Source organism: Nicotiana tabacum, chromosome 20, assembly GCF_000715075.1.
Source record: "Nicotiana tabacum cultivar K326 chromosome 20, ASM71507v2, whole genome shotgun sequence".
Lineage (NCBI taxonomy): Eukaryota > Viridiplantae > Streptophyta > Magnoliopsida > Solanales > Solanaceae > Nicotiana > Nicotiana tabacum.
Window position 1 is genome coordinate 43,283,653 of NC_134099.1, and position 11,497 is coordinate 43,295,149.

General features: G+C 39.5%; 1 protein-coding gene across 1 annotated transcript; it reads left to right on the forward strand.

Annotated features, from left to right (window-relative positions):
- The first annotated feature begins 10,625 nt into the window (after positions 1 to 10,625).
- LOC107785619 (F-box/LRR-repeat protein 25-like) lies at positions 10,626 to 11,147 on the forward strand. The gene has a single exon (XM_075240136.1). It carries the CDS (start codon positions 10,626 to 10,628, stop codon positions 11,145 to 11,147), a length of 522 nt encoding a protein of 173 aa, XP_075096237.1.
- The last annotated feature ends 350 nt before the right edge of the window (positions 11,148 to 11,497 follow it).

Here is an 11,497-nt window from a genome sequence, read left to right on the forward strand (position 1 = left end):
AGGTGAGTGAAATCAGAATTTCACAAAGGAAAAGTTCGAAATTAGTCACAAGTTGAAGGTCAAACAAAGAAGGAAACTTAGCATATAAATAGGGTGCATAAACACTATACATGCGAGGCCAAGCCTGTTGGCAGAAGGAAATAGCATACAATAGTAGCACAAAATTCAATAGATAGCAACATTCGAAACGTGATAGCCTAGTAGGTCAAGTAGTAAAGAAAATATAGAATATCAAAACATGTGAAGATCTCACAGTAGCAGGTGAAGAAAACCTCTCTTGAAAATTAGGGTTTCGAGGATAATCGATTTTTAGAGATGATAGAAAACCAGAGTCAGAAGAATCACACAGAGAAATAAGAGATTTTGAGATAAAGAACTTCAAATTCGAGTTATGCACTTAAACGAACAACCTCAGACCCAAAACAATAGGATTTTCAACAATAGAAGAGTTTTTAAAAGAGGATAAACAAACAAATTGGACAAAAACTTAGGCAAACAAACATTCGTCTAATAAACAGTCATAAGAAATTAGGGCTTTTAACATGCAAACTCAAGTAGAAGAAAGATATAAGGAAACACAGCAGAACATGTCAAAAATCAGAGAAAGGTTTTGAAATAAACTAATAAGAACCCTAATCGGAAAAGATAAGGGGTTTTGAAGACAGAGTTTTAAAAGAAACTTCAAGAAAAATGCTTAGCAGTTCAGAGCAAACATAGATATGAAACAGATCTAAAAGAAATTGAAAGAACCTTAGATGTTAGGGTTTCAGAAGAACCCCAAGTGATGAGAAAGGTTTTGAAAACCATCGATCGAAGCAGGAGAGTTAAGAGTCTGACTCGAATAGCCATGGCTGACCGGAGAACTGTCATGAACTGAAATCGAACAGGGTCTGGACCAAGCTCTTTCAAGATCTAGCCTTGAGACCATAAGAATCGAACACGTAGAAGCCATGAGGGGTTGATATAGGTCTCTGATGACCTTGGAAGCCATAGATTTGGGAGGTATTATGGTTGGTCTAGGTGGGGGCGGCTAGGGTTCATGAGGGATTTCAGAGAGAGTTGAGAGGGAAAGGGATTCAAGGGCGGCATTTGGTGTGAAATGAGGTGGGGTAAGGGGTCGTTTGAGGTTAAAAATGGAAAGGGCCGATATTGGTCGTTGATCTAAATGATCCACTGCCAGGATTGAAAGGGTTAGGTAGGGGATCCGAGTTGGGTTATTTAGATTGGGTCGGGGTCGGGTTGAAATTGAAATTGGGTTGGGAAATTGGGGGCCTATTTTGGGTTATAATTGAAACTTAATTTGGGCTATAATTTCAATAGCCATTTTTCCCTTTTAATTTTATAAATTGGAAATAAATTGAAGGTATTAAAATGATTTGTAATACATAATTATCAATTTACAAATACTGGACTTAATTTTTTATAAATATAAACACAATTAAATCTGAAAGAGGCTAATATTGCAATTATATGCAATTTAGTTTTAAAAATACTAAATAAATTTGTAAAAATATGCAAAAATTATCTTGACTATATTTTAGTATAAATATAAGAATCCAATAAATGAATCACCAAAATTGATAATTTTGGGAATTATTATTGGGTTCTATTATGAATAAAACAGAGGAATAAATTGGTTAAAAAATCTTTAAAATTAAGAAAATTACTAAAACATTGGGACATACTTATATATGCATATATATGCTATTTTGAAAGTATTTTGCATATAAGAAATGTACAGGGAAAAATTGGATATCAACATCCTATATATGTGTCTACACCGTTGAGTGATTCTATTGTGGTAGATCGTGTCCATTGTTCGTGTGTAGTTGTGATTGAGGGTCTTGAGACTTGTGTAGATTTGTTACTTCTGGACATGGTTGATTTTGATGTCATATTGGGGATGGACTGATTATCACCTTACTACGCTATCTTGGACTATTATGCCAAAACTGTGACCTTAGCCTTGATGGGTTTACCTCATTTAGAGCGGAGAGGGACCCCTGGTCATTCTACTCGTAATGTTATCTCATATATGAAGGCTCAACATATGGTCGAGAAGGGGTGTTTGGCCTATTTGGCATATGTTCGTGATTCTAGTGCCGAGGTTCCTTCTATTGATTCTGTGCATGTTGTTCGTGAGTTTCCTGAGGTATTTCCTTCAGACCTATCGGGTATGCCACCCGACAAAGATATTGACTTCTGCATTGATTTGGCTCCGGGCACTCAGCCCATTTCTATTCCGTTGTATCATATGGCCCCGCCTGAGTTGAAAGAGTTGAAGGAGCAGTTGCAAGACTTGCTTAAAAAAGGTTTCATTAGACCTAGTGTCTTGCCTTGGGGTGTGGCGGTGTTGTTTGTTAAAAAGAAGGACGGATCGATGAGAATGTGTTAGATTACCAGCAGTTGAACAAGGTTACAATCAAGAATAAGTATCTATTACCGAGGATTGATGATTTGTTTGATTAGCTTTAGGGTGCCAATGTATTTTCGAACATTTACTTGAGATCTGGCTACCATCAGTTAAGGATTAGGGCATCCGATGTCCCTAAGACAACTTTCTACACTCGGTACGGGCATTATGAGTTCTTGGTGATGTCATTCGGGTTGACAAATGCCCCATCAGCTTTTATGTATTTGATGAACCGAGTGTTCAGGCCTTACTTGGATTCGTTCGTGATAGTCTTCATTGATGATATTTTGATCTATTCCCGCAGCCGGGAGGAGCATGAGCAGCATATGAGAGTGGTCCTCCAGACTTTAAGATATAGTCAGTTGTATGTTAAGTTTCTAAGTGCAAGTTTTGGTTAGGGTCAGTTGCTTTCTTGGGTCATGTTGTATCAGCATAAGGTATTCAGGTTGATCCGAAGAAGATAAAGGCAGTCAAGAACTGGCCTAGATCAGTATCAGCTACAAAGATCCGGAGTTTCTTGGTTTGGCAGGCTATTATCGTCGGTTTATGGAGGGTTTTTCGTCTATTGCAGCCCCGATGACCAGGTTGACCCAGAAGGGTGCCCAGTTTAGGTGGTCGGACGAGTGTGAGGTAAGATTTCAGAAGCTCAAGATAGCTTTGACCACGGCGCCAATGTTGGTTTTTGCCCACAGGTTCAGGGCCATATAAAGTTTATTGTGATGCATCTCGTATTGGACTTGGTATGGTGTTCATGCAGGATGGCAAGGTCATTGCTTATGCTTCGCGTCAGTTGAAGATTCATGAGAAGAACTATCCAGTTCATGATTTGGAGTTAGCAACCATTATTCACGCGTTGAAGATTTGGAGGCATTATCTATATGGCGTGTCATGTGAGGTGTTCACGGATCACAAGAGTTTGCAATACTTGTTCAAGCAAAAGGAACTAAATTTGAGGCAGAGAAGGTGGTTGGAGCTACTAAAAGACTATGATATCACCATCTTATATCATCTAGGAAAGGCCAATGTGGTGGCTGATGCTTTGAGTAGGAAGTCAACCAGTATGTCCAGTCTTGCATATATTCCGGTCGGTAAGAGACCACTTGCTTTGGATGTTCAGGCTTTGGCCAATCAGTTCGTGAGGTTGGATGTTTCTGCGCCCAACAGTGTGTTAGCTTGCACAGTCACTCATTCGTCTTTATTGGAGCGTATCCGAGATCGATAGTATGATGACCCTCATTTGTGTGTCCTTAGAGACATGGTGCAGCACGGAGGTGCCAAGCAGGCTACATTAGGAGATGATGAAGTTTTGAGGCTGCAGGGTCGAGTTTGTGTGTCTAATGTGGATGGGCTCCGGGAGTTGATTTTGGAGGAGGCCCGTAGTTCCTAGTACTCTATTCATCCGGGCGTCGCTAAGATGTATCAGGATTTGCGGCAGCATTATTGGTGGAAAAGAATGAAGAAGGACATTGATGCATATGTGGCTCAGTGTTTGAATTGTCAGCAAGTTAAGTACGAGCATCAGAGGCCCGGTGGTTTGTTCTAGAAGATTGAGATTCCTGAGTGGAAGTGGGAGCGTATCACTATGGACTTCATTGTTAGACTCCCATGGACTCAGAGGAAGTTCGATGCAGTGTGGGTTATTATTGATAGGCTGACTAAGTTAGCACATTTCATTCCGGTGGCAGTCTCCTATTCTTCCGAGAGGTTAGCTGAGATCTATATCTGAGAGATTGTTCGTCTTCATGGTGTGCTCGTGTCTATCATTTCGAACCGAGGTACGCAGTTTACTTCACATTTCTGGAGAGCGGGTCAGCGGGAGTTTGGCACACAGGTTGAGTTGAGCAAATCATTTCATCCTCACACGGACGGGCAGTCCGAGCGGACTATTCAAATTTTGGAGGATATGCTCAGAGCTTGTGTCATTGACTTTGGAGGCTCGTGGGATCATTTTTTGCCTTTAGCGGAGTTTGCCTACAACAACAGCTACCAGTCGAGTATCTAGATGTCTCCTTATGAGGCTCTATATGGTAGGCGGTGTCGGTCGCCTATTGGATGGTTTGAGCTAGGAGAGGCTCAGTTGTTGGGTACGGATCTAGTACATGATGCCTTGGACAAGGTCAGAATTATTCAGGATAGGCTTTGTACAGCTCAGTCCAGGCAAAAGAGCTATGACGACCGTAAGGTTTGTGATTTGGCATTCATGGTCGGTGAGCGGGTATTGCTTCGGGTGTTGCCTATAAAGGGCGTGATGAGATTTGGAAAGAAGGGCAAGCTTAGCCCTAGATTCATTGGCATGTTTGAGATTCTTGATCGAGTGGGAGAGATGGCTTACAGACTTGCGTTGCCGCCGAGCTTATCAGCCGTGCATCTAGTATTTCATGTGTCCATGCTTCGAAAGTATCACGACGATCCATCCCACATGTTAGATTTCAGCATTGTCCAGTTGGACAAGGACTTGTCCTATGAGGGGGAGCCGGTAGCTATTCTAGACCGGCAGGTTCGTCAGTTGAGATCGAAGAGTTTCCCTTCTGTTCGTGTTTAGTGGAGAGGTCAACCTGCTAAGGCATTGACCTAGGAGTCCGAGTCCGATATGCGGAGCCGTTATTCCCATCTTTTCCCCAACTCAGGTACTTCCTTCTTATGTCCGTTAGAGGACGGACGATTGTTTTAGAGGTGGAGAATGTGATGACCCAAAAGCTCATCACTTGTTTTAGAAATAAATTCTGTATTCTGAGGCCTTAAAAACCTCATTTTGTCTCACCTCGATTTGTGTGCGCAGTCTGGACGCGTATTCGGAAAGCCATTATGTGAAAATCTGTGAAAAATGATAAAATTTGCTTTTAAAATAAATTTAAGTTGACTTCGGTAAATATTTTGAGTAAACGGACCCGAACCCGTGATTTGACAGTCCTGGAGGATCCGTAGGAAAATATGGGACTTGGGCGTATGCTCGGAATCGAATTCCGAGGTCCCAAGCCCGAGAAATGAATTTTTAAAGAAAATTATTTTCTGGAATATATATATATGTTTTCTGAAATGAAATGTGTTTGGAATTTGATGGTATCAGGCCCGTATTTTGGTTCTGGAGTTCGATACAGGTCTTATATGTGATTTAAGTTGAACCTGTAAAATTTGGTAAGAAACGGAGGTCATATGACGTGATTCGGAACCTTAGTTGTAAAATTTGAAACTTTGGAAGTTTTTGAGATTTTCTTTGATTTTGATGCTAAATTCATAATTGTTGATGTTATTTTGGTGATTTGATTGCACGAGCAAGTCTGTATGATGTTTTTGGTTTAGTGTGCATGTTTGGTTTGGAGCCCCGAGGGCTCGGGTGAGTTTTGGATAGGCCACTGAGTGAAATTTGGACTTAAGAAGTTGCAGGTTTTTAGCTGGTATGTTGCAGGTCTGCAGCCTGGCTCGCAAATGCGAGCCCGCAAATGCGAGCCCGCAAATGCGAACGTTCATCGCAAATGCGAAGAAGACCTGGTCTGCCTTGGGGTTGCAAATGCGACGTAGTCATCGCAAAAGCGATATCACAAATGTGCAGGGCCCATCGCATTTGCGAAGTGGCCTGGAATCCTTCAGTGTCGCAAATGCAACAATCCCATTGCAAAAGCGAGTTCGCAATTGCGAACATTAATCAAAAATGCGATGATAGCAGTCTTCTGAAGGGTCTGCGACCTACAAATTCATAACTTAGCCGAAAATCTTTCATTTTTCAAACCCTTTCAAAACCAAAACACTCTTGGGCGATTTTTCAAAGACAAGTACTCTTCCAAATCGATTGTAAGTCATTTCTAACTTATTTTTATTAATCTTTAACATCTTTTCTCATGATTTCAACTAAAAATCAAAGGTTTTTATGGGAGAAATTGGGTGTTTTGTGTAGAACCTAGGTTTTTTTAATTTTTGGGATTTGAACCTCGATTTGAGGTCCGATTTCAAAACAAATTATATATTTGTGTTCGTGGAGGAATGGGTAATCAGGTTTTGGGTTGAACCTCGGGTTTTGACCATGTGGGTCCGGGAGCGATTTTTGACTTTTTGGGAAAAACTTTAGAAAACCTATTTTCATGCATTGGAATTGATTTATTCAGCTTTTATTGATATAGTTAAGTAACTTGTGGCTAGATACGAGCGAATTAGTGTTGGAATCAAGAGGTAAAGCGATAGTTGAGACTTGAATTGTGTTCATGGCATCGAGGTAAGTGTTTGATCTAACCTTAGCTTAAGGGATTAGGAGTTGTGTCCTATTTGCTATGTGTTATTTGTTGAGTACGACGTATAGACATGGTGATGAGTATCTATACGTTGGTATCAAGCATGCCCGAGTCTTATATTATGATTTTATGACCCCGTTTGTATTGTTCATGCCTTATGTGATGATTTCTATTGTTGAGCAAAGCGTGTGGAAGTAGTATTGGTAATTGAATATTGAGGAGTGTTGGCTCAAGTTGTAAAACGAATTGTGGAAGTAAAATCGGTAATTGGACCTTATGGATCATTGGCTCAAGTTGTGTAGTGAGTCGTGAAGTAAATATGAAAAAGAGAAGAAGATTATTATATTGTCTTCTTTGCCGGGATGTTGTTGCTTATAATGCTATCTCCCTTGTCGGAATGTTGATATTTTGATATTGTTCCCTTGCCGGAATTTGATTGTTGTACTATTGCTCCCTTGCTGGGATTTTATTATGATTTCATTTATTTTCTTGCCTTTATTTCTTGTGATTGTTGTTTGGGTGAGGAAGAGTGTTAAAGCACGAAGGATGATGCCGTGCATTATTTTGGTGAGAGAGTGTTAAAGCACGAAGAGTGATGCCGTGTATGATTTTGTGAGAAAAAGTGTAAAAGCACGAAGGGTGATGCCGTTCCACACGATGTATAATTCCGTGCTGATTATATTGATTTTATGGTGAGGACGAGAGTAAAAGCACGAATGGTGATGCCGTGCAGATTATATTGATTCTTATAGCGAAGACGAGAGTAAAAGCACGAAGAGTGATGCCGTGCACTTGTTTGATTTCTGATTATTGTTGATAATTGAGTTATCCTGTTCCTTATATTTACTTGTTGTCCTTCTATTATCATTTGATGTTTCCCCGCAACATGTTTCCCCCTCCCATCCTTAACTATACTTTCCTGCTTTTACTTTTCATCGTATATGATTTAACTGCACAGGTTTATTTTGATAGTCTCGTCCTAGCCTCGTCACTACTTCGCCTAGGTTAGGACAGACACTTACTAGCATACGGGATTGGTTGTGCTGATACTACACTCTGCATTGTGTGTAGATTCCGGGACTGGAACATACGAACCATAGCTTTGGGTTGCTGCTTTCAGTCCTTTCGGAGATCCAAGGTAGTCCTGCAGGCGTCCGCATGCCCTGGCGTCTCTCTCTATCCTTTCATCTTTTTTCATTTACATATTTCAGAAACAATGTTGTATTTATTTTTCAGACCTTGTTTGTAGTATTCCTAGACCGTCTGTGAAGATGTGACACCACTTTTGGGTAGTCCTTGTTTAAGAAATTGTATTGGAAATATTTAAATGGTTTTATTTGTTTCTTTTTCTTGTTTAAATTTCGCTGTTTATAAACTGTTGGTTCATAATTGTTAAAGGATTAAAAATGGGAAAAAGGTAAATTGTTCAAATAGTTGGCTTGCCTAGCTTTCACTAGTAGGCGCCATCACGACTCCCGATGGTGGAAAATCCGGGTCGTGACACACTTAAATTATGATAGCAAATAGAATGAGACAAGGCAAAGAATATACATGAATCACTTCCCTACTTTGTATTTAACTCGTGCCACAACACAAAAATCACAGCCTTACAAAAAGGAGTTAAGTCAGCCAACACTTTCTGCCTTAACAAGTCTGCATGTCCCACATATATAGAAAAACGTTTTTGGCCTTAGCCTTATCTAAACCTAGCAGTTGACATCCCCAACTAACAAGAAATTCAAATTTCAAACATTCAAACAAGATAACTCCCACAACCCCACTTAGCCACATTGCCGAAAAACAGGAACTGCCCAGCATGTGCCTGGCACATGGGCGCAACCTTCAAATTTTGGCGCCAAAGGCCAATTCTGCCATGTCTTCGAGCCAAGGTTTCGTGTAGCATGCCTTTGCACGCATGCCTTGCCAGTACCGCTTGTCCAGCTCGCCCATGACACTGCCTTGTCCGCGCCCATCCGCCTTGCCACGCCCAGCTTTAGGTTTTTTAGTCTTTGCTAAGCTTGCTGCCCGTTGTCTTTGCCTTGCCATGGCCACGCCAATGCCATGGTATTTTCATGTCTTCACACCTTAGCCACATGCCGTCGTGTCACAGTCCGTGCCCATCAACACCTGCTCATGTCGGACAACTTTGTCAACATGATGCCGCAATTATCATGGGGCAGTGCCGAGGTTCATCATGTAAATCCCTCGCCACAGCCATGCCATGTTCGATCAATCAAGCCGAGGGGCTAACAGATGTCCACTTTAACATTTGTTTTATGTTTTGTTAACGCATTTAAGATAAAAAAACTAATTTTTAAAATATTATTTCGTTTAATGTTTCAAAAAATGATTTCTTTATGTTATCTTGAATTTTGTTGAGATCACGCCTGTTCATGGATCGGATCAGATCGAATTTGACAGATTTTGGATTTCGAATTTTGTAAATTGTAATCCGAATCCGAACCAGATTAAACTCGGATCAGATCAGATCAGATTTTGATATTTGGATCAGATAAATATTTCAGATTTCGGTTCAGATTGTATGCCTTATTAAGATGCTAAAATAAATAATTTTAATATGCTATCTCCTACCATTTATAGTAGCAAAACTCATTCATTTCCATATCTTTTATTTTTAATATTGAAATGAAAGAAAAGGCAAAAAAGCAAGAGAAATAACAAAGAAACCTTAGAATTTTCAAAAGAGCACCCCTCACTTTTATATGTAAAATATAAATTTTGGGTTCGGATCGCTTTGGATGTAAATTGAGCCAAATCATATCCGATCCGATATGTAAAATAATTAAATTAAAGATCTGAAATCCAATCCAAACCAATCCGAATAATACAGATCTGTCGGATTTTCGGGTTAACCCAATTAATGCACAGCCCTAGTCGAGATGCATTCCATAATAGAAATAGAAATAGAAATAGAATAGAATAGCTAAGATAGTCTGTTAGGTCAAATTAAGGCACCAGGTATCGGTTACGACTCGATCAGAAACCAGGCCGTGGCACTTCATTCATGACTTAAAAGTAATATTATAGCAAATCATATAAAATCATCATTTGTCAAAGTGAATGAGACAAAAACAGAAAAGAACCTTATACATTTTGCAGTTCAGGAAAAAATAATATAAGACCTTCTTGAAGCTTTTGCTGGTATTGTCGCATATCCCATCAATTTTATGCTCAAGTAAATTCTTCTATGCTAGGTGATGGATAGGTTGAGAAGAGGAAGAGTGTGGATGTATCATGTGTTATAATTTTAATTGCCCACCATTATTTTTAAAATTGTTGAAACCGTTTCATTATCGGAATATGGGAAGACAGAAGGATGAAATGAATTGTAACTGATATGAAACTATGCCGGAATTTTTAAGAGGTGTCTTTTGGGCAGAAAAATTAAGAGGTGGCTTCATTACCAAATACCAAAAGATAAGCAAGAAAAACACTACATATTTTCTGGGAAAATAGTTTTCAATTTTCGTTAAATACATTTCCACCGTACCAAAAGATGACGGCGCATATTTCTCCTCAGTTCCAGAACCGGAGTAAAGATCAGGGAGGAACTAGTGAAAAACCCTAGGAGTGATGAAGAAGCAGAAAGTAATGGAGGCAGTCACCGGAGATGACGGAACCCTAGACCGAATCAGCGATTTGCCGGACTCACTCCTCGTTCGAATTCTCTCTCTCTCTTGCCGACGACGCAGGATGCTTGCAGAACGTGTCTTGTCTCCAAACGGTGGCAGTATCTCTGGACTTCTATTGATAACCTCACTTTTCTTTCAAGATCTTTGTATAGTGAAAATGAAAACTTTGTATCCTTTGTAAACTATGTATTTTCTCAACGTGCCTCTTCGAAAATCAGAAAATTCCATCTCAGAATGTTGGACCTGCCTAGTAAGGACTTGCATATCAGAAAATGGCTTAGTTTTATTCTAGAAAACAAAGTGGAACATGTTGTATTGCACTCAGTTTTTCGTGACATGTACACATTGCCTCAACTGTTCTACACTTGCTCCTCATTGATAACGTTTGATTTGTCTAACTGTGCATTTGAGAAAGGAGCAGTTATATCGTGGAAATCTCTCAAGACACTGAAGTTTGACACGGTGGTCTTAGACGATGAAACTAGTGTGAAATTACTATCAGGTTGTCCTGCTTTGGAGACTATGGAGCTGACTTCTTGCTATAGTTTTCGTCATTTGGAAATTAACAATTCAAATTTAAAGAGATTAAAGTTGGAAGGAGTTTTGCCGATGAATGAAGGAGGTGAGCGTTCATTTGAAATTATTGCACCTTATCTTCAGCAGTTGGAGATTATAGGAGGTATCCATGATATTAAATGTAGGCTAGTAAATGTATCTTCCTTGGTCAGTGCTCCCCTTAATTTTTTTATTGCATGTGTGAGTCAGCTCGATAGTACTTTTGTATATGTTGAGATGACAGTTGTCATGATCATCATCAAGTTTTTTGGACCCTCATCCAAGATTATCTTCAAAAAGTGAGTCATGTAATGGAGCTAACAATTGCGACTTGGTTTGCAGAGGTTTGTTATTGACTCAAAATTACTTTAGTTGCTCCGTTTTATTGTTAGCAAACAGTTGCAGAATGCAATATAATTTACTAATTGACAACTTCCGTTCACACCAAAAACTTCTGCAAAAAAGAATATTTGAAAAATAAATCCTCTGTTTATCTTTTTTATTTTTGCAATTCTTCTTTTAATTTTGAAGTCAGATATTTCTTTTCTTATACCGGCAAAAGATAAGCTTGGGTCGTATCATTTTGTACAACGCTGTCGCTTAAAGTGTTTAGGTATTGACCTTTGTCATAGAACTATCTATCTGATGTGAAT

Coding starts and splice junctions, on each gene's coding strand:
- LOC107785619 (XM_075240136.1), top strand. CDS start 10,626: ATGTACACATTGCCTCAACTGTTCTACACTTGCTCCTCATTGATAACG.